At 44.6% G+C, this 23,342-nt stretch overlaps 1 protein-coding gene across 1 annotated transcript; it reads left to right on the forward strand.

Annotated features, from left to right (window-relative positions):
- Positions 1 to 684: 684 nt before the first annotated feature.
- LOC309337100 (monoacylglycerol lipase ABHD6-like) lies at positions 685 to 22,733 on the forward strand. Its single transcript, XM_081853782.1, has 9 exons — positions 685 to 827; positions 8,433 to 8,581; positions 11,105 to 11,261; positions 12,279 to 12,395; positions 13,386 to 13,518; positions 17,448 to 17,608; positions 18,549 to 18,603; positions 21,559 to 21,659; positions 22,053 to 22,733. The coding sequence occupies exons 2-9, from the start codon at positions 8,460 to 8,462 to the stop codon at positions 22,227 to 22,229; spliced, it is 1,023 nt and encodes a 340-aa protein (XP_081709908.1). The 5' UTR covers positions 685 to 827; positions 8,433 to 8,459; the 3' UTR covers positions 22,230 to 22,733.
- The last annotated feature ends 609 nt before the right edge of the window (positions 22,734 to 23,342 follow it).

Here is a 23,342-nt window from a genome sequence, read left to right on the forward strand (position 1 = left end):
CACCCAAAACAAAAATAAAAGCAAAAACAGTTAAAAACACATCCAATTTTTCCATTTCTTTTTCTTTCATTTACTTGTTTCATTGACCTCACACCTCCCTTTTTTGTATTCTAGTTATTAATTATTTCAGTAAATCCATTCTTATCTTAATTTATTTTAACCTTATCTTACCATTAATACCATAAAACTTATTTGTACTTAACTCCTTATATCATTTCAACTAAAGCCATGTAATTTCATTCCAACATTTTTCTAACACTCATTAATTTTACAATATTTCTATAAATAACTTTTAAACTTTTTTCCCAATCTTCTTCCACCGTCTCTTCTCCCTGGTCTCAGATTCTGCCAGTCCTCTCTGTCAATTCCATATGGTCCATCAACCTGGTGATCTTCTGTCCGAGGCTCTTAACTCTTTTCCATGTCCCTTCTGCGGATCTTCTTCATATTTATACTTACGCTTTACTTTATCTTCTGCTGATCTTGTTCTTAATTTCCTTCCCTGTATCTAGACATTTTTCATGTTTGATGTTCTGTTGTGTCTTTGTATATTCTGTTGGAAGCTGCCCAGAGAGGCTGGGGCAACCCAGTCCAATAGGCAGTGTACCCAAATAAATATTATTAATATTATTCTTATTAGCAGTGGGAGGGAAATTAGGTAGGCCAGGGATCCAGATGTGGGAGGATAGAATATTCATACCTCTGTATACCTGAAGAACTCGTCTCCAAGCTCCTCCACTCAGTGCCAAGCTGCTGATAGCAACAACTTTCACCTCAGCAGAGAAGTACAATCGTGGAGAGAGTGTGTTGCACCTAACAAGTGCCAGGTAAGACTCAATCAGCTACTGGGGTTTTCAGAGGAGATGGTTTATCTAGATCTATGTCAGTCTGGTTTCAGGCTTGGTTATGGGACCGAGACAGCTTTGGTGGATGATGTACAGCAGGAATTGGCCAGGGGAGATGTGTCCTAGCTGGTTCTGCTGGACCTCTCGGCACCCTTCAGTGCTGTTGACCAAGGTGTCGAACAGGCGTCCACCAGAACCACCTTCTGGGTTTGCTCCTCCAGGAAGGAACAGAGCCACTGTAAAACAGTGCCTCCGAGTCTCATCCTAGCAAAGTAGCCTTCTTGGTGGCTGCTCACAGACTGGGGAAGTCTTTCCCTAGAAAAGTTAAACTGATTCCTTCTTTGTTGTCTTTCCACCAGCAAGTGAAGTCTTTCTTGTCCCAACAGGCTTTTGGGAATAGTCTAATTCCAATGAAATGGCTGGTGCCATACTGTTTTTACTGTAATTATCAGTCTGTTTTAAATTGTGTGTGTGTTATTATTTATAACCCGCTCATTTGGCTGGGTTTCCCCAGCCACTCTGGGCGGCTTCCAACAGAATATTAAAATACAATAGTCCATCAAACATTAAAAGCTTCCCTAAACAGGGCTGCCTTTAGATGTCTTCTAAAAGTCTGGTAGTTGTTTTTCTCTTTGACATCTGGTGGGAGAGTGTTCCACAGGGCGGGTGCCACTACCGAGAAGGCCCTCTGCCTGGTTCCCTGTAACTTGGCTTCTCGCAGCGAGGGAACCGCCAGAAGGCCCTCGGCACTGGGCCTCAGTGTCCGGGCAGAACGATGAGGGTGGAGGCACTCCTTCAGGTATACTGGGCCGAGGCTGTTTACCTTTCCCCCCCGCTTTTTTTAAATTAACATATAAAACACATATATTTTCATTTACACAATACACATACACAACACACTACCTTCTTTTCATAACATAAAACATACCCACATTACTCTATATAATACCTACCTATACTATACATATCAACATACCTACACACCTACCCCACACAGACACCCACCAAGTGACTTGACTTCCAGCCGTTCTTGTTACTCTACTTTATTTTTCCAACTAGCTTAAACGCATTTCATTATTTCTTTAATCTCTTCTTCTGTCTTGACTTTACTCTCCTTTCACTCTAATCATTTTATGGATTCACTCAATATCTGTCAGAAATTCTACTTTTTCCACATAAATTTTGATGTATTCCTTAAAGATAGCCCACTCCTTATTCGCTTTTTGCACCATATCTCCTCTTATCCTCCCTGTTAGTTCAGCAATATGGAAGTACAGTGGTGCCTCGCAAGACGAAATTAATTCGTTCTGCGAGTCTCTTCGTCTTGCGGTTTTTTCATCTTGTGAAGCACCCCTATTAGCGGCTTAGCGGATTAGCGCTATTAGCGGCTTAGCGGCTATTAGCGGCTTAGAAAAAGGGGGGAAAGGGGGAAAACTTGCAAGACTCATAGGGAAATTCGTCTTGTGAAGCACCTCAAAAGACGGAAAACTCGCCTAGCGAGTTTTTCGTCTTGCGAGGCATTCATCTTGTGGGGCACCACTGTATTCCGTCATTTTAGGTAGCCAGTCTGTTTTAGTTGGGACGTTGCTGCTTTTCCAATTTTTGGCAATCAATAACCTTTCCGCCATAAGCGCATACATAACTTTTGGTCTGACCGTTTTTTTTATTTCCTCTGACATGATACCTAGGAGAAAGGATTCCAGGGTTTTTTCAAATGAAAATCTAAACATCTTTTTCAATTCGTTATAGATATTTCCCCAGAATCCCACTATATCTTTGTACTCCCACCACATATGTAGAAAGGTTCCTGCCCCGTTGTTGCATCTCCAACAGACATCACTACAGTTTTTATGCATTTTTGCCGGTCTGACCAGGGTCAGGTACCATCTGTATTGCATTTTCATTACATTCTCTCTTAAATAATAGCATGCCGTAAATTTGATATCTCTTTTCCACAGCCGTTCCCATTGGCTCATCGTAATATTCTCCCCTAAATCCCGGGCCCACTTTACCATCACTGTCTTCACTTGCTCCTCTTTACCTCCCATTCTAGGAGCAAATCACATAATTTGGAAATATGTTTACTTTTAGATTGGATTAAGTACTCATCCATTCTTGAAATTTCATTCTCAAATCCGTTTTATCTTTTGCCAGTCACTGATTAATTTGAAAATATTGCAGCCAATCGTTCAAATATTTGTTAACTTCCTTATATTCTTTCAATTTAAGTTTGTTGTTTTCCTCTTCCAATAATACCTTGTATGTTGCCCAATTGTTATTCATATTCTTTCTCTTCACGGTCATGATTTCTAAGGGTGAGGTCCACCAAGGTGTTTTGGGTTCTAGGATCTCTTTATATTTCATCCATATTTTATACAGTGATTTCCTTATAATATGGTCCATAAACCCTTGTGGACTCTCACCTTTTCATCTATTAGGTATGCATGCCATCCAAATCGAGTGCCTACTCCCTCTAGATCTAACACATCAGTATCCTTTAATTTACGTAATCCACTCCCTTAACCAGGTCAGACCTGCTGTAGCATGATAGAATTCCAGGTCAGGAGGGTCAAATCCGCCTCTCTTTCTCCGATCAATTTATAATTTATTCTAGGTTTTTCCCAATTCCATACAAACCCAGCTAGATCTCTTTTCCACTTCTTAAAGTAATCCATACCCCCCTAGAATCAGCATGGTTTGGAATAGAAATATCATTCTAGGCAATATATTCGTCTTTACTGTTGAGATACGGCCCCAAAATGATAAATGTAGCCTATTCCAAGTTTCTAAATTTCTCTTTATCTCCTTCCATACTTAAAGCTGAAATAGGTCTATATTTTTTGTTGTCATCCATATGCCGAGATATTTCACCCCTTTTTTTTTATCTCCAACCCTGAGATTTTTTGTAGTTCACTTTTTTCTTGAGTCCCTGTATTTTTAACTAATAGATTCAGGGTTTTTTAATAGTTCTCTTTCCATGGTTCATTTTTCGTATCATAAATCCCTAGATATTTGACATAAACTAAACCGTTCACTATTCCATTATTACATCCATCAAAACTTATTTACACTGCTGGATTTATCTTAATATTGCCAACGTTTTCAAGTTAGTTATTCTTATTTTCATTTGTAAGCTGTCCTGAGTTTCTGTCAGGGGGAAAAGTGGGATGTTATAAATATATGATGATGATGATGATGATGATGATGATGATGACCACCTAGTGATTATAGTTCAATATAGGTCAACAGTAAGAATGCAACAGCATTATATATGTTTGTTTTTTATGCAAGCCTCTTTTTTAAAAAAACACAAAACAAACCCTGCTCCAATACATATATGAGAAAAGACAGGCTGAAAAGTATGTTGAGAAAATATGAATAATTTTAAGTGCACAACTCATAGGCTGTGGCACTGTGCTGAACTCATACTATCTAAGAGAAAGACTTCTGGATCATAATGTTTGCTTCTTGTTACTGCTGTGATTTATAAAGTTCATCTTATGCTGGGGGCTATCACTTAACTTTGCATTATTGCAAGATTGTGGAGGTGATGAAACTTACAGGGGAAACAGAACCTGCTGCTATAACAAGCTCAGACAGGAATGCACACAGTAGTGTCACTAAATTTAACTATCAACTCCCGCATTTCTAGAGTCCTAAAAGGCATCTGAAAGTCATTAATCAGCCTAATTTATAGTTGTGCAAAGTTTACTGGGTAATAGGGGCATAGGGCTAGAACCAATCAAGTTTTACTCAAAGTAAACTCATTTAAGTTAGGATGCCCATTAACTTCAAGTACTGTAACTGCCTACTCTAAGTACGACCAGTGTTAGCCACAACCCATTTGGTCCCAGGCAAAACAGATTTCAAAATAACTTCCCGAATAATAACTTAAAATTTAAGAAAGGCAAAAATAGCAGATTATTATATATGAAAACACAGGTCTCAAGAAGGAAAGAAGGAAACACAGAACCATACTAAGGCTGTAATGTAAGTAGAGATAGAAAGTAGGTTGGGTTCCAGGAAAAAGCATTTTCTAAAAAAAAAGTGTTGTGAAACTGTTCCTAAAAGGAGGAGGAGGAGGGTTGATGGTGCAAGCACCAGCCAATCAGTGCTGATGTCTCCTATAACTTGTAGAGCTGGTGTTTGCTGAGGTCAGCCAAAAGAAGAAAACCATTTCATACCCGCCAACATTTATCCGATGAAAATAAGGACGTCCTATTCCATAATAGTAATTTTACTATTTATACCTCACCCATCTGACTGAGTAGCCCCAGCCACTCTGGGCAGCTTCCAACATATATAAAGACATATATAAACTTCCCTATACGGGGCTGCCTTCAGATGGCTCTATACCCGCCAACATTTCGCTGACGAAAATAAGGACAGCCTACCATACCTTCCGATGTTTCTCTGATGAAAATAGGGACCTCCTAGGGAAAAGCGGGATATTCCAGTATCAAATCAGCAACCGGGAGCCAGTGTGGTAGAGTAGTTAAGAGTGGTGGACTTGTAATCTGGTGAACCGGGTTCGCTTCCCCGCTCCTCCACATGCAGCTGCTGGGTGACCTTGGGCTAGTCACACTTCTCTGAAGTCTCTCAGCCCCACTCACCTCACAGAGTGTTTGTTGTGGGGAAGGAAGGGAAAGGAGATTGTTAGCCGTTTGGAGACTCCTTAGGGTAGTGATAAAGCCGGATATCAAATCCAAACTCTTCTTCTGTAAATCCGGGACTATCCCTGGAAAGCACATCAAAGTGCAAGTAGATAAATAGGTACCACTCCGGTGGGAAGGTAAACAGCATTTCCGTGCGCTGCTCTGGTTCGCCAGAAGCGGCTTAGTCATGCTGGCCACATGACCCGGAAGCTGTATGCCGGCTCCCTTGGCCAATAAAGCGAGATGAGCGCCGCAACCCCAGAGTTGGTCACAAGTGCACCTAATGGTCAGGGGTCCCTTTACCTTTACCTTTAAAGCTTTCACCTCGGCCGCAGTAGTGAGGCAGACAATTACAATTCTAGGGGGAGAGTTTCACAAATGGGACACCATGATTGAGAAGGCCTTTCCCCACATCACCCCACACAGCAAACTGCACCAATGGGCAGGACTGTGAGGAGGGCATCCTCAACAGTTCTTAAAGCCCAGGTTGGCAGATACCAGGAGACGTGCCCCTTCAAGTAATTTGGATCTATGTCCTCTGGGGATTTATATGGTAATACCCGGACCTTGAATTGGTTACGGTAGCATACTGGTAACCAGTGCAGTACATATAGGCCCACTGTTAAGTGGTCCTGCTTAGAAATGTCATTAGGGCAGCAGCAATCTGCACTAGTTGAGGCTTCTGAATTGTCTTCACAGGGATATCTAAGTAGAGCACATTGCAGCAATCAAAGCCCTGGGTGGTGAGAGCACGGGTAATTCTGGTCAGGCTATCCCAGTCCAGGAATGGTCATCGCAGGCACTACTTGTCATGGCCATCACTAGGTCTTCCAGTGGAATCCAGAAGGACCCCTAAGCTATAAAGGTGCTTCTTCAAGGAGAGCTCTACCCCATCTAAAGCAATCTGCCTCCCCAGATGCCAGACCCAGGAACCACCCACTAGCAGTGGGTGCAGTCTTCTAAGGGACACTGACCTTTAACTGAGTTGATAATTAGCTACTGTTGTTTTCTGCTAGCTAACACGTGAGTGTTAACCTTAGATCAGGTCTCAAAGGTATTAGGTTGCAAATCTCCATTTGGAAAGCCTTTGGATTTCGTTCCTAAGCTCTGTGGAAATAAAGACGTGTCAATGGCTCTTTAGGGAAGCAGGTCCAGGCAAAATGGAAGCTGTAGGGAGAGACAGCTTTGCTTATAGGTCTGTTTGGCATTTTCTTTTATTTCGAAGATGCTGAGCCTGTGCTGAACATCACAAGATATTGTATGGATATTTTGGAGGTATCATTTGATGTCTTGTGTTCTGTTATGAAGAAAGTTCTGCAAGTAAAGTTTTTGAATGATATCTCATGTGTCTCAGTAATGCTACATTTCAAAAGGAGTCGGACACTTCAAGCTGCGCAATATTAATACAGTGGTGCCTCGCAAGACGAAATTAATCCGTTCCGTTAGGCTCTTCGTATAGCGGTTTTTTCGTCTTGCAAAGCAAGCCCATTGACAGCTTAGCGGATTAGCGCTATTAGCGGTTTAGCGGCTTTTAGCGATCAGCTGTTAAGCGGCTTATCAGCGGAACAGCTGATAAGCGGCTTAGCGGCTTAGGAAAAGGGGGGGGGAGGGGAAAAAACCCGCAGGAACTCGCAAGACATTTCGTCTTGCAAAGCAAGCCCATAGGGAAATTCGTTTTGCGAAGCGCCTCCAAAACGGAAAACCCTTTCGTCTAGCGGGTTTTCCGTCTTGCGAGGCGTTCGTCTTGCGGGGCACCACTGTATCTGCAATAATTGAGACTGGGAGTAGTTTGCCTAAGGCTACCCAGTGAGTTCATAGCAGAGGTGAGGTGCGTGTTATAGAGCGAAAAATACGGTACTCAAAACTCAATCTCTTAACCAGCATGCAACAGATTTTAGTCATAAAATACTTTGATCGTTAAATGATCAAAGTACTTTTAGTCCAGGCTACACAAGGAATACAAAACAAAAAGAAAAAAATACCGTATTTTTTGCATCATAACACTCACTTTTTTCCTCCTAGACAGTAAGGGGAAATGTCTGTGCGTGTTATGGAGCGAATGCCTGCGGGTGGCGGGGATCTGCTGCAGTCGTGAGCAGAGGATCCATGGTTCCCCTTCCTTCCCTCCTTCATGGTTACAAAGCATGGATCCACATGGATCCTCAGGATTTTTGCATTGGGCTACTCCAAACTCACTGTCAGATCACATGTCTGTGGCCACAGCATGAACCACAAAAATCATATATCCACTATTTCTTTTAGAATATTTTTTTTCTTGTTTTCCTCCTCTAAAAACTACGTGCGTGTTATGGTCTGGTGTGTGTTATAGAGCGAAAAATACAGTAATCATATAAATGGGGAGGAGAGATTGCAAACACACAAAAATTGAACTAACCCCATTTTGCAAGAGAAGTGTATTTACTGGTGTCTGTTACAGCAGAAACCATGTTAACGGTTATGTACTGAGTAGAATAGGATCCAAAATGCAGCAGTCTGATTGGTCCTAGAACAATAGGATCCAAAATGCAGCAGTCTGATTGGTCCTAGAACAATAGGATTCAGAATGCAGCAGTCTGGTTGGTCCTAGAACAATAGGATTCAGAAAGCAATAGTCTGATTGGTCCACAGGAGCCACCCAATCCAGCTCCAGGTGGAAGTGAATCCACAACCTGATAGGCCTACAGGAGAATCCCAGAATTAGCCAATCACGTGAGGCCCATTGTGTAAATAATGTATATAAAGCAGACATTCTGGGGGAACTCCCATTCCTCCTCACTACTATGAGCTCAATAAAGAGCATAAAATCCACTCTCGACTCCGAGTATATTTCATTAACCTTAATATTACATGCCCTGTCCTCTTCCCCTTTCATCATAACACTTGACTTTAGTCCTTTTTACCTTTGATTATTATTATTATTATTACTTTTCAGGTAGAGGAGAAACTTAATATCACAAACATGGATTTTGCTCTGATCAAGATATTCTTGATAGTCATAGGTTTCATTGTGGGGATCTTATTGACGGCTTTTCTCACAATATACTTCCGATGGCCTTCACTATTGATCAAGATAGCGATATGGTAAGTATATTTCTTGGAAAATGTACAGAATGATATGCATGCCTTGCTCAATTAGGTCAGCGGTAGGGAGCCTCTGGTCCGCCAGGGGTTACAGAACTACAGCTCCCATAATCCCTGGCAATTGGCCATGTTTCCTAGAGCTGGTAGGAGTTGTAGTCCAGCAACAACTGGAGGCCCAAAGGTCCCGCAGTCCTCAACTATGAGGTGTCTCAACTGCACACAGTAATGCTGCAAGATCAGAATCTAAAAAGGTGGATTATAGAAAGCGGGCGTTGTCCTGATCGGTACCAAGAGGGGAGACCACACAGAGATGTGTGTAGTTCTGAGCATCTTCAAGAAAGTGTTTGCAAACACATGGGGGGGTGGGGACCAGCTACAGATTGCAAACAACAGGAGCAAAGCATATCAAACAGATCTGCAACCAACTACCACTTCTAAGAATAAGAATAAGAATAAGAATAATAAATTTTATTTATACCCCGCCCTCCCCAGCCAAGGCTGGGCTCAGGGCAGCTAACAACCAATATTAAAAATGAGTTGAATGAATACAACTTAAAAACAATATTAAAATACAACACTAAAACAATTTAAATGCAGCCTCATCACAGGGGGAGAAAGGAAAAAGAAAGAGGGGGAGGGAATCAAATTGACTCCAAGCCAAAGGCCAGGTGGAACAACTCTGTCTTACAGGCCCCGCGGAAAGAAATCAGATCCCGCAGGGCCCTGGTCTCATGAGACAGAGCGTTCCACCAGGCTAGAGCCAGTGTTGAAAAAGTCCTGGCTCTAGTTGAGGCTAATCTAACTTCCTTAGGGCCCAGGACCTCTAGGGTGTTGCTATTTATGGACCTTAAGGTCCTCCGTGGGGCATACCAGGAGAGGCGGTCCCGTAGGTACGAGGGTCCTAGGCTGTGAAGGGCTTTAAAGGTCAAAACCTGCACCTTAAATCTGACCCTGTACTCCACCGGGAGCCAGTGCAGCTGGAAAAGCACTGGGGGGATATGCTCCCATGGCAGAGACCCCGTGAGGAGCCTCGCTGCAGCATTCTGCACCCGCTGGAGTTTCTGGGACAGCCTCAATGGCAGCCCCACGTAGAGCGAATTACAGTAGTCAAGCTTGGAGGTGACTGTCACATGGATCACTGTGGCCAGGTCAGGGCGGGAAAGAAGGCTTCAGCTGGGCAATTTGGAATGGGCAGCAAGCAGAGGCATAGCGTGGGGGGTGCTAGGGATGCCATGGTCCCGGGTGCAAATTGGAGAGGGGCGCAAACAGGTGCCCCCACAGCAGGCTCGCTCCGTAGCAGAAGGAGCTGTGCCTTGGCTGCGGCGCTTGTGCCTGGCACAGCTCCATGGGACCCAAGGGAGGAATCACTTCTGACCTGACGGCGGAAAGGAGAAGAGTAGGCAGCAGCTTCCCTGACCCTCTCCTAACCCTGAACTGTCACACGCGGAGGGCACCCTCTGCGCCTTGCCCCCCTCGAGGGCATGCCCTGCATACCCACCCCGGGCAGTGTGGGCATACGCTCTGCCGCTAGCAGCAAGGTCAGTAATTGAGTTCACCCAAACCAGAGAAGAAGTCAAGTTACATGACTTAAGAGTCATGGGGAGAGCATTACACAAGCAGGGAGTAACCACAGGGAGTAACTAAGATCATGGCTACTGGTCCCATCACCTCCTGGCAAATAGAGGGGGGAGAAATGAAGGCAGTGAGAGATTTTACTTTCTTGGGCTCCATGATCACTGCAGTCACGAAATTAAAGAACGCCTGCTTCTTGGGAGAAAAGCAATGACAAACCTAGACAGCATCTTAAAAAGCAGAGACATCAGCTTGCCGACAAAGGTCCGTAAGCTATGGTTTTCCCAGTAGTGAGAGCTGGACCATAAAGAAGGCCGATCGCTGAAGAATTGATGCTTTTGAATTATGGTGCTGGAGGAGACTCTTGAGAGCCCCATGGACTGCAAGAAGATCAAACCTATCCATTCTGAAGGAAATCAGCCCTGAGTGCTCACTGGAAGGACAGATCCTGAAGCTGAGGCTCCAATACTTTGGCCACCTCATGAGAAAAGAAGATTCCCTGGAAAAGACCCTGATGCTGGGAAAGATGGAGGGCACAAGGAGAAGGGGACGACAGAGGACAAGATGGTTGGACAGTGTTCTCAAAGCTACCAGCATGAGCTGGACCAAACTGCGGGAGGCAGTGGAAGACAGGAGTGCCTGGCGTGCTCTGGTCCAGGGGGTCACGAAGAGTCGGACACGACTAAACGACTAAACAAGAACAACATCCAGTTTATTTTTTCCTTTGATTTTTTTTTGGGGGGGGCCCAAGAGAGTGAGGCCCTAAGCTATAGCTTGTTTATGAAATCCGACACTCGCTGAGGGCAGCATGCAGGCTGAAACGTCTGTCTTAAAGCGAAGTTATGGATCAGGCAATGATAAATGACCTCTACAAAACCATCACATTGATTCCCTGCAAAACATCCTTCTGTGCATTATCTCCTTTATCTTCCTCTCTCTTCTCTCTTGTAGGTTCAAACGCTGGCAGACCGGGGTGGAGGTAAAATATGCCACCTTCAAGGACTACCGGTTCTGTTACTTCTGCCGTGGAAAGCCTGGACCCCAACCAGTCATGCTGATGCTTCATGGGTTCTCCCTCAGCAAAGACATGTGGTTAGGCACAGTTGAAGTATGTTCCCATTTTGCTGTTCAGGGCCTGGGACCTCCTCCTCCTCCTCCTCCTTTTATTTATACCCTGCCCACGTGGCTGGATTAACCCAGCCATTCTTGGTGGCTTACAGTAAATAAAAAAATTGTAAAACATTAGATATTAAAATTTTCCCGATACAGGGCTGCCTTCAGATGTCTTCTAAAAGTCAGATAGTTGTCTATTTCCTTGATATCTGATGGGAGGAAGTTCCACAGGGCAGGTGCCATCACCAAGAAGGACCTCTGCCTGGTTCCCTGTAACCTCACTTCTTGCAGTGAGGGAGCCGCCAAAAGGCCCTCAGAGCTGGACTTCAGTGTCCGGGCTGAACGATGGAGGTGGAGATGCTCCTTCAGGTACACTGGGCCGAGGCTGTTTAGTGCTTTAAAGGTCAGCACCAACACTTTGAATTGTGCTCGGAAACGTACTAGGAGCCAATGTAGGTCTTTCAGGACCGGTGTTATGTGGTCTCTGCAGCCACTCCCAGTCACCAGTCTAGCTTCTGCAGATCAGGGCTTCAGGATTGTTTTAATTAGTGTTTTTATAGTTGTTCTGATTTTGAGTGGAGTGCCCTACCTGGGTGGATGGAGCAGCCAAGTAATTTCGTTGTCCCCGAGAGGGGGCAATGACAATAAAGATATTATTATTATTATTATTATTATTATTATTATTATTATTATTATTATTATTATTAGGATCCTGCCCCACTAAAAGAGGCCACAATGCCACCCTTCAAATTAAGGGTCAATAGCCTAGGTAAAGAGAGAAGACAGTGCAGAAGTGATTTCCAGTCTATGGTGAGAGAAATGCTAAGAACCAGCCCTTACACAAGAACCTGTGTGGTTCTCTTCCTTGCTGTCTGCAAACCTGTGAAAGCCCTCTCTCATGAGCAGTTTTCAAGACAAAGGCTCCCCGGGTGTTTCCTTGTTTTAAATTCTCACTTATCAAGGCAAATTGCTTCGATTGCTTAGTTTCTTTCCTGGTTCCATCTTTCCACAGCTCTTTCCCAAGGATCTCCACTTCATCTGCCTTGACATGCCTGGCCATGGCGAAAGCACTCACTTGCAGGGAGAGGAGAGCTACACAGCAGCTGCTCAGGTGGAAAGGGTACACCAGGTAAGTCTTTGCCCTTAGCTGTCCACAGGTGCACAGCCCCTTGAAGGCTGGCAAGTGAGAGGTTCTGGTAAAAATGCCTGCCTTCTTTTTATTTGCTGGAGGGGAATCCTGTTTCTGCATCACTGTAGTGTCAAAATTCCTGCAATTAAGATTACTGCTGCCGAATTAACTTTCATCTGTTGGTGAAACCACTTACATGCACTATTCATTGCAGCTTTGCCACTTTAACTCACCAGTTGGTTGATTCCCACCCCCACCCCCCCGCAGAGAGAAACCAGTAGGGCTCTGGGCCCTGGTGGTCTACCTGAACCAGGGGTCAGCAAAGGTTTTGAGGCTTGGGCCGGTTCACAGTCTCGCAGACGCCACAGTGGGCCGGAGGGTGTGAGTGCACACACACACACATGCATGCGCAAACGCTATTTCCAGTGCTCCTTCTGGTGCTGAGGAGGCGTGCGTGGCTTCCCATAGGCTGCAGGAGCTTCTTGCAGCCAATGGGAAGGTGGTCAGCGTCACGGAAGGCGGTCCCCGCTCTGCTCTGCGCCTGGGATATCTGGGGATCAAGCAGAATTGTGCAGCAGGCCTTTGAGTGCCACCACGTCCGCTTTCCCTTTGGCATCCTGGGAAAAGCAGTACAGTGGTACCTCGGGTTACATACGCTTCAGGTTACAGACTCCGCTAACCCAGAAATAATACCTCGGGTTAAGAACTTTACCTCAGGATGAGAACAGAAATCGTGTGGCGGCAGCAGGAGGCCCCATTAGCTAAAGTGGTGCTTCAGGTTAAGAACAGTTTCAGGTTAAGAACAGACCTCTGGAACGAATTAAGTACTTAACCAGAGGCACCACTGTAGAGGCAACAGTAGGATCTCCCACGCTTTCCCAACCCATCTTATGTCACCTAGAATCTGTGACAAGAGCCCCAAGTCTTCTTGGGAGTACCTGCAAAGAGTACTGGACAGCACAACATCTCCACCCATGTGTCTTCTTTCAGTTTGTTGAGTGCACTGGTCTGAACCAAAAGCCTTTCCACCTGGTTGGCATGTCCATGGGGGGAATGATTGCTGGCACTTATGCTGCTTGGTATCCATCTGAGGTCTGCTGCTTATCCCTCATGTGCCCCGCAGGTGAGTGTGCGCCGCTTATCCCACCTTTGCCCAGCAAGTCTAACACTGCAAACAAGTCCCACTGAATTCAAGGTGATTTATATCTGATTAGGTAAGCCTAGGGTTGTGCCATAAGGCTGCAATCCTATACAGTGGTACCTCGGGTTACATACGCTTCAGGTTACATACGCTTCAGGTTACATACGCTTCAGGTTACAGACTCCGCCAACCCAGAAATAGTACCTCAGGTTAAGAACTTTGCTTCAGGATGAGAACACAAATCGTGCTCCGGCGGCACGGCAGCAGCAGGAGGCCCCATTAGCTAAAGTGGTGCTTCAGGTTAAGAACAGTTTCAGGTTAAGAACGGACCTCCGGAACGAATTAAGTACTTAACCTGAGGTACCACTGTACACACTTGCCTAAGAGTAAGTCCTATAGAGTTCAGAGGAACTAAACATGCATAGGATTGCATTTGGGGTATTGTTTAGCTTCTTCCTTTTTTGTTATTTTTGCCCTCATTGTCTCAATTGTTTTTATGAGTTTCAGTTAACAAGGCTCAAGGATGTGGGCATAGTGCTTGGATCAGTCAGGGTGACCCCTTGCGCTCTGGACCCTTGCCCATCATGGCTGATAAAAAATAGCAGGGAGAGGACAGCTGGCTGGGGCAGGGAAGTATACCTGAAGGAGTGCCTTCATCACCCCGTAAAATCATCATCATCATCTGAATTGTCCTCAGTGGGAAATGTGTGAACAATTACTCTCTCCTGTTCAGGAGCACTCTCTAGAAATTTTGTGAGAATCACCTGACCAGATTCAGACAAAATTACTCTGTAGAGACCCTTTTCATAACCTACAAAAATGCCTCTGGCATTCTTTACTCCACCTGGAGCTTCAGTCAAAACATTAGACCCAAAAACCTTAAAATGGGCTACAGAAGGTTTTCTGTGAAATAGCTTTTAAAAAGGAGAACATCCCAAACCTTTTGAAACCTTTCTCAACCAAGAGTAACAAAAACACATTAATGATTCCGCCCAATACTCATGTGGCAAATGTGAACTCAGCAATTGCACCTTCATCCCATTTTGCAATTCTTTGTTCACTTGCACACAGACACTATTTTTCCATGCTCCTGCAGAAACAGCAGTCTTGTGCCTTATCCCTTTCTTATCCAGGAAATCCTGAAAATCCTGTAAAAGAAAAACTGGCTTTTCATGTGTGAAAAGACAATCAATGTTAGCATCATGAACAGTTTTAACCTTGTCACAAAACTCTTTAAACCTTTCTAAGGCTTCTTGTGGTTTCTGCAATATGTATATCCACACATAATGAGTGAAATAATCCACACACACAAGATAATATCTTGCATTGCCTCTAGATGGTCTAGAGGACCAATCACATCAGCATACACTCGCTGAAATGCTTTGGTTACTTTCGTCGTCTTCTGGACGTCCTTCGTCATACCTGCAAGAGAAATCATGTTAGATTCAGATGCATTACAATTTATGCAATCACTTTGATCAAAAGTCAACAAATACAGTCCATCTTTCTCTCTGGTAGAAAGATACAGCTCTCCATCTTTGAAGATTTTGCACCTTCTCTATCATAGGACAAAGTCAGTCCTTTCTTTGTGATCTGCGAAACACTCAGCAGATTGAACTTTAAATCAGGAACCAAATACACATTGTTAATAGTCAAGTTCAGACTTTCAAGATATACAGTTCCAAACCCGATCGCTTCAAGCTCCTGGCCATTGGCCTGTTTCACAGTGAAGCTTTGCATCTCAAATGTAGAAAACAGTTCTCTGCGTGACGTCATGCAACCCGTGTCAAGAACAAAAGCGTTCTCCGTTGAAAATTCGGCTTTTGTTGACAGCAATGCCTTTGCAGGTTTCATCTGGGACTTGGTACGACTTTTGCCTGACGCCTCAGGCTTTGCAGAGCTCCCCTTAGCTCCTTTCTGTTGACGTGGCTTCTTACAATTCCGCTGAAGATGCCCAGTCTGTCCACAATTGAAACAACGGACAACGTTCAAAGCAACAGCCTGTTCTTCACTTGCAGTAGCAGTGGGGGTGTCAGAACTCCGAGCTTCTCTCCCCCTGTCAGTAACATCCGTTGCAGCAAGAACAGGAACATCAACAGCAACAGTAGCAACAGTTCCTTCACTCCCCCTTTTGGGGTCAAAGCTCTCCTCAGCTTTCGATAAGCTTTCAGGAATTTGGCCAGCGTCATCTTGGCTCTCCCCTTCTGGGGTAGTCAACCTTCGGCTCTTGCTTCTCACTCCAGCTTCACAAGCTTTTCGGAGCTTCTGAGAGAACAAAGCCATCTCAATCTCAAGCTTCAGCTCTCACTCTCGAGCCTGTAACATCCAAGAGTCTATTGGGTTGTTTACTGCCTTGCACCTGGCAGCTAAACGCAGGCTATCTTGAAAGTCCTTCCAAGAGCAGTGAGATAACAGACAAAACAAACGCTGTTTTTCTAGCCTCTTACAGTCCCAGCCTCACTTCCGTGTTGGCTAGTAACTTTCCACTTTCTTTTCAAGCTAACTATCTCCGAAGTAGCTGAAAAGACTGACGTCTCGTTGCTTAGCAACTGGACTTGGCTGACCGGCAATAGCAAAGCTTATCAAGTCTAAGGAATTTGAAATATGCAGGCTGTTCCTTCATGCTGTTTTCATCCAAAAGCAGACACTCAGTGAACCGAAGATTGCTTCAATTCGCGTTCACTCTCACAGCCATAAAATCACCATACCTTGAGGGAATCCGTTGCTTGTTTTATCAGCAAAAACGCCTCCTCCGGTGCTCAGCCGTCCATTTGTAGCCTCCATCCGCACGCTACCACAACTTCCTTTATCTTCTTGCAGAGGATGAAGTACGATCCATCAACCTCTTTAGCTGCTTTCATGGATCGATGCCATCGCTCCGTGCTACCAGATGTCGGAAATCAAGCCCATAACATGAGAAACTGGCAACTCTCCCAGGCACCCGGCTTGATCTCCTGTTGACCTCCCTGGCTGCATTCCCCAGCAAAATCCAGGCTAGGTCACAATAGGCGATCCTTCTCAGCGTGAGAAGAACACCCCCCCCCCTTTCCAGATAGACAGAAACGTATTTACATGCCTTTATTTCTGTCTTTGCAGCATTACAAAAAAACATGACTGCTCTCTTCAAGCTCCAGCAGTTTAGTAGCAAAAACTTCCTGCACTTCCTGGACAGGAACAAACGGAAGAGCTCATATTACACTCTGAGCTAATTCCGGTGCTTCGCACTGTGAATTGACTGTCCCTCTGTTTCCCACGAACAGTCCCAACATTCCCATTATGTTTTGCTTTCAAGCTAGCAGTTTGCAGCTGCATTGCTTCTATATCGTAACAGAGGACAGCTGGCTGGGGCAGGGAAGTATACCTGAAGGAGTGCCTTCACCCCCATCATTCAGCCCGGACACTGAGACTTCTAGTAGTTCCCTCACTGTGAGAAGTGAGGTTACAGGGAATCAGGCAGAGGGCCTTCTCGGTGGTGGCACCCGCCCTGCGGAACGCCCTCCCATCAGATGTCAAGGAAATAAACAACTACCTGACTTTCAGAAGACATCTGAAGGCAGCCCTGTATGGGGAAGTTTTTAATGTTTGACATTTTATTATGTTTTTATATGTGTTGGAAGCCATGCAGAGTGGCTGGAGAAAACCAGCCAGATGGGTAGGGTATGTATGTATGTATGTATGTATGTATAAATGCCTCCTTGCAAGGAGGGTGGTCCTTGCCTGCTTGAAGGAGCTTGTAGGAAAACCACTCCTCAAGAAACCCTCCCCAAATTTGGAAAAGCCAGTTGCTAATCTCCCTTCCTTGGGCAAAGTTCTTGAGTGGGTGGTCGTGGACCAGATCCGGGATCTCAATCTCGCCTTCTGGATTCGTTCGCCAGCAAATTCAGCTGTGTGCTTTATCTCCCGAACCTTAGGTCTGCAGTATCGCACAGAGAACGAGGTTGCCAAGCAATTGTTGGAGCTGAGTAAGACTAAGGGCTTGGGCAAGATACCTTGCCTTCCTTCGACTGTAAAGGAGGTAGAAGAAACCGCGGCACTCTCCCTATACCACGTTCCCAAAAATGTAAACAAACAGGTAAAGAAGCAGCCGTCTGCAGTTGGTAGTTCTCTGAGCTAAATATCTCTGCAGCCCTTTCTCCCTTCCCTGAACTGTTTTGTTGTCATAGTCAGAAAAGCCACAGGCTGAAATCCAAAAGGGAGATTAAATAGGAAGGGTGACCAGGGAGCACGTGCTGAGACTGTTGGCATTTGAGTTGAATGCCCAGCAGAAGCCAAACTGAATACAGAGTCCCTGCTGGCGGAGCATGTTTCACCCTGGATACCATCACACTTAGACTCCAGGTTTTGGAAAATAAAAAAGCTAACGTTTACTGTTGGAAATACACGTTTGCTAGAATAAGGATCTTAGATGGAGATACAATAAGCTATGTTTGGATCTCCCAAGTATGTCTGCTATCATTAAGGAGGCCTGGAGAAGGAGGAAAGGAAGGAGGAATTGAGGTCAGCAACCCTAAGATTATCAGTCTAATCTGAAGATCAGCACGTCAGGTGAAGGAAGACAAGTCTAGGAAGCTTGGAGGTTTTTCTGGCTGGGGCTGATAGATGTTGAATTCTCAACCCCTGATTTACACACTGCAAGTTCATACTAAGTGAACTATCGTTTAACTGCCTGTCATGTGTGTTAGGTTGTGGGCGAACATATCAGACGACACAGCGATTCTTCCAAAGCAGCTCTTTATTTGTAAGCTGGAACAGGACTGAACTGAGGAGCTCAGTCAGCCTGCTTATATAGAGCTCCACTAGAATGCAACAGTAACCATTTTCTGTAACTAGCCAATCACTGAACGTCACTTTCGATCCTTCATTTGCATACAAACTATCCAATCACTGAACGTCACTTTCGATCCTTCATTTGCATAACTATCTACAGTATCCCCCTGCTGGCCCAGGGTGAGAACTTCAGTACATAACAATGTGCTTCCTATGACTGATATCTCTTTGTTTTCCCTCCATAGTTCATACAGGGATTTCTGGACTATCAGAATCCACATTACGCAATATTAAAAAAATGTAAGTGCAACAGTGACCAAAAAAAGGCTTCTAGTGAGATAACTCCAAATATGCAATTGCAGCCAGTCACAGCTCTTTGACTTGCATACCTGACTGACATACATGTTGATGTTTCTCATATTCACATCTTAAAAGTAATTACACATAACTAAACAGCGAAGCCTCCTCAGAGACTTCTTCCCACTATTAGAGAAATACTATGTTACCTTCAGCTCTGTTGTCGTGAATGAATCACACCAGTAATGATGCCAAAATGTATAGTTTATTGGTTCAGAATAACCATCTCCACAACTCATAGCACTTGTCCATAAAGCCAGTGTGGTGTAGTGGTTAAGAGCGGTGGACCCATAATCTGGTGAACCGGGTTTGATTTCCCGCTCCTCCACATGCAGCTGCTAGGTGACCTGGGGCTAGTCACACTTGAAGTCTCGCAGCCCCACTCACCTCACAGAGTGTTTGTTGTGGGGAAGGAAGGGAAAAGGAGATTGTTAGCCACTTGGAGACTCCTTAGGGTAGTGTTAAAGCGGGATATCAAATCCAAGCTCTCTCTCTCTAACTTGTTTACAAACAGAGGGCCTTCTTGGTAGTGGCGCCCACCCTGTGAAACGCCCTCCCTTCAGATGTGAAGGAAATAAGCAGCTTTCCTATCTTTAAAAGACATTTGAAGGCGGATTTGTTTAGGGAAGTTTTTAATATTTAATATTTAACACTCGATTGGGAGCCGCCCAGAGTGGCTGGGGAAACTCAGCCAGATGGGTGGGGTATAAATAAATAATAATAATAATAATAATAATAATAATAATAATTATCATTATTATCATTATCTTTAAGTCCTTCTCAGGATGGATTTTAATCAAATTTGAGGAAAAGCTACCCATATTCCCACCCACCATCCCACTTACCTGCTTAGGGTGGTGGGGGCATGGCAGGAATGGAGGTCTCTCTCACACAAACCCTCACCTTTCTCTCCCCTCCCCTTTAAGTTCCACCACAGCAGGAGCAAATCCAGCTTTGGTAGGGTCCTTGGGATCTGACTGGGATGCTGCCCAGGGGCTGGATCTATACTAATCTAAAAAAAAACGCTAAGAAATTTTTTTTATATAGCTCTCAATGCAAGCTTCCATTGCAGGCTTCCTCAACCTCGGCCCTACAAATGTTTTTGGCCTACAACTCCCATGATCCCTAGCTAGCAGGACCAGTGGTCTGGGATGATAGGAATTGTAGTCTCAAAACATCTGGAGGACCGAGGTTGAGGAAGCCTTGTCCATTGACTGCTGTGCAGCGCCCCCCTGGTGTCACATTTTTGTAATGCATTTACAAAAGATTAGTCCAAAGTCCCTCTTACGGGCCTGTCTCTGGAGGTAAGCCACTTAGCTGCTCCACTGAGTCTCCTCAAAATGCCCGCTGCCTCCACCTGACTAATAAAGAGGAATGGGACTCTCCTTTTACAATACTACTCAGGTACATCCACCCTGATACATGGGGTGAGAGACATTTACCTGAGAACAAACCCAGACCACAGCAAAAACAACTATGTTTAATAATAATAATAATAAAATTTTATTTATATCCTGCCCTCCTCAGCCGAAGCCGGGCTCAGAGCGGCTAACAACAGTAAAAATAACACAGTTTACATAAAATCGCAATCAATTAATTGAAATACATTCTAAAATCAATTCAGAGTCAAATCAATTCAGAGTCAAATTAATGGCAACCATTGGGCTAGAGTTCTATGAGGATTGCAGAAGGAGAGAGGGGGTCAGACTGTGCCCTGGCCAAAGGCCTGGTGGAACATCTCTGTCTTGCAGGTCCTGCGGAAAGATGTCAAGTCTATAAGAATATAACTTCTGGATCCAGCAGCCACTATATACAGAGTCCTTCTAGTTTCCAGACAGCAGTACCATCTCTTTTAGATATATACTGTGCTTTCATGTCTTCCTCATACTCCTCCCTGCCCCACAAGCCTCTTTATCCCCCACAGTCTGTCATTTTCCAATGGACTCTGTCTCTCTCTGCCTGTCACTCAAACTCCTCCCAACGTTCCATTCTGCTGGCCCCTACTGTCCATCATTCTTCTAGCAGCTGTCCTGCCACAGGTGGTTTTCCAGAGTTCTGGCATCAAGGACCCTGGAAATCGCTGGCTTCTCAATGTTCCCTGGCACCTTGACAGAGCCAGGTTTCTTCCGGGTACTGGTGAAAGCGAGAGGAAGTGGTTACAGTGAGCCGCCCTGCGGCTTAACATGGCATGTGAACTAGGCCAATGGATGCAGTTATTCTCTGCAGTATTTGTGGCACACCCTTTCTGAACAGCTTTTGATGTTTTAATAGACATTTTATTCATTTTATTTTGAAGTGTCAATCATAACGAGAATGAGAATAAGGCATAGCTGTCAAGCGTCCCTTATTTGGCGGGACAGTCCCTTATCCCAGCGCCATGTCCCGCTGCTGTCCCTTATTGATGATATCCCTTAAATAAGTTACTGAAGGTAATGGGGCCCTTTCTATGTCCAGCTGTCCTTTGTCAACAACAAATTGTTGCTGTTTTTTTGTGTTGAATATATGCTATATGGTAATTTATGGAACTAATAGGTATCTAAAACCATTTGCACGCAACAAAATATGTATTTTATCAAAGTAATTGTTGATCCCTTATTTTGGCTGCTGATCCCTTATTTTCGAGGCTGCTGGTCCCTTATTTTCAAATCTGTAAGTTGACAGCTATGGAATAAGGACGATGGTTCACCAGGTTGCGAAACAGGCACACACCTTAGGAAGCAAAGGGTTGTATTCGGCTAAGATATATTCAGAGCAGACCCACTGAAATCAATGAACCCGAGTTAGTCCATTTCAATGGGTCTGCTCTGAGCAGGACAAATGTAAGAGGCAACCCTAAAATGTGCAGAGAAAAATGTGATGACTGAAAGAAGTCTAATTTTGCTTTTTTTACTGGGAAAGGTTTGCTGGACTGTATCTCTGAGGAGTCCAGGTACACCCTTCATGACAACATGAGCAAGATCAAGGCTCCCACACAGATTATTTGGGGAATGCACGACAAGGTTAGTGTGTGTGTGTGTGTGTGTGTGTGTGTGCTCTGCTTTCTTTTGCTGTGCTAATGGCTGGGTGCAGTTTAAAAGCCAACAATCACTTTTAGTCCTAGCCGATATTTTGAATTACTCCATTGTTACTTTGAACTGTTCTGCGAACTGTTATTCTCTGCATTCAGAAAAGCAGCTAGTACATTCCATAAGCAGCTGAAAAGCAAAGTCCCCAGTCCTGGGGGAGAGAGAGGCTCTACAGGGTGTTACCCAGGTATGGTGCAGGTGCTCATTGCACTGCTATTGACACACATTCCTTGAATGCATGGAGACCCAGCTAGCACTTCCAGAAGGAGCTAGGGCTGGAAAACAAAATGTGGGCACCAGACATAAATTTCTTTTCATTTCTTTCAGATCACTGATCCTTCTGGAGGAGAAATTTTAGCTGCCACCATCCCCAACTCCCAACTGCATATGCTGGAGAAATGTGGACACTTCATGATGATGGACAAGCCCAAGAAATCCGCCAAGCTCCTTGTGGAATTCCACAATTCAGTCTGTGGCAAGGTGGAGGCTAAGAAGTCAATATAACCCTCACTAAGGAGTCAAGCAGATGGAGCATTCGAAGCAACTTTCTTGCTCAAATGGACACTGTGGGTGTCTGCCCTGGTCCCCCCCTTCACTTATTTGCTTTGCCATATAATACTTGGAAGCTGGGATGATTGGCCTGGCCTCCTGCAGCTTCTGACAGAACTTGGCATTTGTATGTTCAGACTGACTTCTTCCTTTGTGCAATTGTAACCTGCAGCAAGGCCAGGAGTGAGAGGGGTGATGAGGAAAAAAAATAGGGTTTGTCTTTTGCTGCCCAGCTCCCTGAGGGACTGAGTCCCCTAAGTCCATGATCGGTCAGAGATGAATGGATGAAGGCAAGGATCCAAAGAAAGCAAGGGAGATCTAAACAGCTCTGTTTAGGGAAGCTTTTAATATTTGATGAATTATTGTATTTTAATATTTTGCTGGAAGCCGCCCAGAATGGCTGGGGAAACCCAGCCAGATGGGCAGGGTATAAATAATAAATTATTATTATTATTCTGTTGCAACAGAGTTCCCTCCCCTACTCTCAAGGAGGTAGGAGACACCCCCAACAAAGGTGTGCAAGTCCCTATAAAGACTTTATATGACGTCTGTATAAAGACTTTTGAAATTGCCCACCCCTTAGCCCAAGACCACTCCAAAAACACCATACATACATCAAAGAAGGAGGCATGCTTACACGTTCCTATGACCCATATGACTCCATTGGGAGTCTCATACTCACAGCAGAGTCACCCAAGGTGGTAAGGTCAAAGGGGAGGAGCTAGACAAAGAATGATCCAAGAAGACCTCAATGGCAGAACAGGCGGATGATAACAAGCGGTATGTTACAACGGCTGTGAAGGTGGATGAAGGCTGCAGCATATAAGAATCTACCGGTCGTTGTGATACTTGTGCCATCGGAATAGAGCCTTACTGTGAAGACTGTGCATTGGTCAGTGTACACTGATCTACACACACACACACAAAATCTGTTGTGACGTGGGGTTTGTGATTTCAGCTCTCTTGACATAATATGCTGGAGACAGTTCTCTAGTAACACTTCTTTATTAAGCAAACAAGACTGAGACTTGAGGAGGGGAGAGCTACATTTATAGGGACAGGGAACTA

This window comes from Podarcis erhardii (genome assembly GCF_964252035.2).
Source record: "Podarcis erhardii genome assembly, chromosome: 2".
Taxonomy (NCBI): domain Eukaryota; kingdom Metazoa; phylum Chordata; class Lepidosauria; order Squamata; family Lacertidae; genus Podarcis; species Podarcis erhardii.

What these genes read in the sequence shown, in the direction of transcription:
- LOC309337100 (XM_081853782.1), top strand. Translation starts at nt 8,460, where the DNA reads ATGGATTTTGCTCTGATCAAGATATTCTTGATAGTCATAGGTTTCATT. An exon ending in CCAAAAATGTAAACAAACAG is followed by an intron (nt 17,609 to 18,548) that starts GTAAAGAAGCAG and finishes TTCCCTCCATAG; the next exon opens with TTCATACAGGGATTTCTGGA. An exon ending in TTACGCAATATTAAAAAAAT is followed by an intron (nt 18,604 to 21,558) that starts GTAAGTGCAACA and finishes TTACTGGGAAAG; the next exon opens with GTTTGCTGGACTGTATCTCT.